Source organism: Athene cunicularia (genome assembly GCF_003259725.1).
Source record: "Athene cunicularia isolate RWA chromosome 26 unlocalized genomic scaffold, athCun1 chr26_part1, whole genome shotgun sequence".
Lineage (NCBI taxonomy): Eukaryota > Metazoa > Chordata > Aves > Strigiformes > Strigidae > Athene > Athene cunicularia.
This window is the reverse complement of record NW_020799136.1, coordinates 2924098-2927291: the sequence shown is the minus strand read 5'-3', so window position 1 is coordinate 2927291 and position 3194 is coordinate 2924098. Positions and strand designations below refer to the sequence as shown.

At 63.8% G+C, this 3194-nt stretch overlaps 1 protein-coding gene across 1 annotated transcript in view; it reads left to right on the top strand.

Moving 5' to 3' along the window:
• Nucleotides 1-3194, top strand: part of RHOC (ras homolog family member C) — a gene marked incomplete at its 3' end in the record, with an annotated part of 6405 nt that extends 3211 nt beyond the window's left edge. The window contains exons 2-5 of the mRNA XM_026864115.1: nucleotides 2122-2279; nucleotides 2479-2599; nucleotides 2876-3006; nucleotides 3126-3194. Of these exons, the coding sequence (XP_026719916.1) occupies nucleotides 2122-2279; nucleotides 2479-2599; nucleotides 2876-3006; nucleotides 3126-3194 (479 nt within the window). The remainder of the gene's footprint in view (nucleotides 1-2121; nucleotides 2280-2478; nucleotides 2600-2875; nucleotides 3007-3125) is intronic.

Below are 3194 nucleotides of genomic sequence, written 5' to 3'. Positions count from 1 at the left end.
GGCTGCCCGTGCGTGGGGCCACGGGCGTTCCTGGCCCAGGCGGCCGTGGGGCAGGGGGGCGCAAGGAAAGGGGCCGGGAGCCGTGCCGGGGGGTCTCCCCTCTGCGCTCAGCCCCCGGCAGTGAGACCCTTTGGGCAATCTGAGTTTTTTCTTCAACTTTAGTGTTTCATCAATGTGCTCGCCCTCTTTACAGACGTGCTGCTCAATGGGAGGTGTGCTTAACGCCGAGGGCCCTGACCGGGGAGTGCTGGATCCTGCTGGGCACGGCCCTTCATCCTCCTCACTTTACCAGTGCCAAATTACTATCTTTATTAAAGGCTCCACAGCACTCAGCACCATGAACCATTTGGCTTCTGAGCCAAAGGGCTCGTAACTAGTAAAGCGCCGGGGCTCTGGCAGGGTCTGGCCTGGATTCGGGTGGAACCTTTCTCTCTCTTGCCCCAACCGCACGGTTGGGCAGTTAGATCTCAGAGCTGGGGTGGTCCCCGAGACTCCCCCAGGGTTGGTGTGAGCCTTGGGCAGGTCTCTGCCAGGCAGGAGCTCAGCGGTGACCTGCTGAGCGTGCAGATGAGGGGAGCTCTCCCCAGCCTGCTTTTGAAATGCAAGTCAGCCGCTGAGCCTAATTTCTTAATCCTTCACTTGCGGCTAATTACGATGCAGCCTGACTCAGTTTTCTCTTTTCCCGTTGGCGCGGGGGGTGGGTGCGATCCCCCCGCAGGGGACCAGCGCCAGGTCCTTGTTAAGGTGTCAAGGCTCTGGTTAAATGCCAGGCTCGCGATGGCCGGTGATCCCAGTGCCATCCCAGTGCCATCCCAGTGCCACCCGCTCCCAGCGCTTGCAGCTGGGTGCGTTGGCGTAGCTGTGCGTGTCCTTCCCACATGGTTCTTTCCCATGAACCTCCCCAAGGCTCCAAGCCCAAACCGCCCCTCCCAGTCCCGCTGCCCCAGCCAGGGGGGTTTGGAGGGGCACCTTGGAGCGTCCCCGCCTTCCTGAGCAGTTTTCTGGTCAACTATAATTTCCCCCAGCTCACAGAGCAGCGCGCACCTTTCCCAGGATTAAACCCTGAGCCATCAGTGAGCGTCTGCCCGTGGTTTCTGCGGGGAGAGCAAGCTGGTGATGTGCCAGAGGCGCGTGAGGACTGGGTCGGGCTCTTTGCACTGAGGCATGTGGGAGGTTGGGGATGGGAAAGAGATTTTGGGCCCGAGGTCAGGGAGGGATGTGATCCCGCCTCGGCTGATTTTCTCATGCCTCGTTTGGGCACCGTGGCAGGAGTTTTGTGCCATCGTCCTGGGTAATTCCCAGGCTCAGCTCTAATCTCCTTTTGAAGCTCAGGGATGCAAAGGCATAGTTTTACTTCCAGGACTGCATCCCTTTTCCCCGGGACAGAAAGCAGCTCCTTTACTGCGGGGTTTCGGCTCTGTTTGCTGAGCGGTGGCTGGCAGCTTCCCTTGCCGCCGGTGCCAGCGCTGGCTCTCGGTCGTTGTGTGGCAAAGGCTCCTTTGTCACACAGGCTGGGACGGGGCCAGCCCGCTGCTGGGTGCCGGGCGCGCAGGTTGTGCTCGCCCCGATCTCCGAGAGCTCAGCTCAGCGCGTTCCTGCTGCTGATAGGATTACATGGGAGCTGGCGAGCGTGCCTGGGTGAAACCCGGAGTACAGTTTCTGCCCTGAGGAATTTATAATCCGAAATAAAACCAGCGGGTGCGTGTGACTCTGAGGTCGTCAGAAAAGCCACTTGTCCGGGGTGGTGGCCCAGCGTGGAGGGGTTGGATGGCCGGGGCAGGAGCCTCCCTGCCAGCGCAGGGGGAGGGCAGGACGGTTTGTTGTCTGGCGTGAGGTGCCACCCGCAGCCGCCGGCCCTGCCCGGGACATCAGCGTGGTGGTCGGCGGCGATGGATGCGAATGGCTCGGTCGGGCTGGTTCTCGCAGCGCCGGTGCCCGTGCGGGCTGTGTGCGGGGCTGGAGCTGAGCCTCCGTCCTGCCGGTCACCGGCTGCTGGTGCCGGGGGGTGCCAGTGCCCAGTGCCCCCTGTGCAGGCTGCGGGGCACGGGGGGCCCCGTCGGGGCCGGGAGCGTGGGCTGCCCGCGGCTGCTCTGTCCCGCTCAGCCGCCCTTGTCCCCGCAGCGATGGCGGCCATCAGGAAGAAGCTGGTGATCGTGGGAGACGGTGCCTGCGGAAAGACGTGTCTGCTGATCGTCTTCAGCAAGGACCAGTTCCCCGAGGTCTACGTGCCCACCGTGTTCGAGAACTACATTGCCGACATAGAGGTAGACGGGAAGCAGGTAAGGGCCGCCGTGGGGTGCCGGAGCTGCCACGTGGGTCGTTCCACGCAGCTCGGGTGCGCTCGGGGGAGCCCCACGGCTCCCACGTTTCTGGGTCACCCTGAACCTGCCCCAGTTTGAGGAAGACCGTAAGTTATAACTGAGGAAGAAGAACCTGCCCGCCCCTGGCCTGCTGAGCCGTGTCCCTCTCCCCTCCCAGGTGGAGCTGGCCCTGTGGGACACGGCGGGACAGGAGGACTACGACAGGCTGCGGCCCCTCTCGTACCCGGACACGGACGTTATCCTCATGTGCTTTTCTATCGACAGCCCGGACAGCCTCGGTAGGGAGCGAGGGGGTCCTGGGGCTCCCACAGCGCGGGGTGAACTGGGGGTGCAGCCCCTCTGGGGGATGCTGGTCCCTCCCCTCCACCTCCTGCTTTGCGGGCGCTCTGGGAAAATGCTGGGAACTTGCTGGAGGCGGTGGGAGAGGAGGAGGATGCTGCGGGGCGAGCTCTCCCCCTTCCTGCGGGAAAAGCCCAACGTCGGTTCCGCGGCTGTGAGGGGGCCGGGGGGGAGCAGCCCCTTGGCTCAGGGGTGTCCGCGCGTGCTCGTTGCAGAGAACATCCCCGAGAAGTGGACGCCAGAGGTGAAGCACTTCTGCCCCAACGTGCCCATCATCCTGGTGGGGAACAAGAAGGACCTGCGGAACGACGAGCACACGCGGCGGGAGCTGGCGAAGATGAAGCAGGTGAGGGGGCAGCCCTGGGTGCCGCGGACCCGGCGCCGAGGGCTGGGCGCCCCGGGGGCCGTCGCTCTGCTCTCGCTGCTGTTTTCCTGTTTCCGAACCCTCTTTTTTATGCTTTCCAGGAGCCGGTGAAGCCGGAGGAGGGGAGGGACATGGCCAACAGGATCAATGCCTTCGGCTACCTCGAGTGC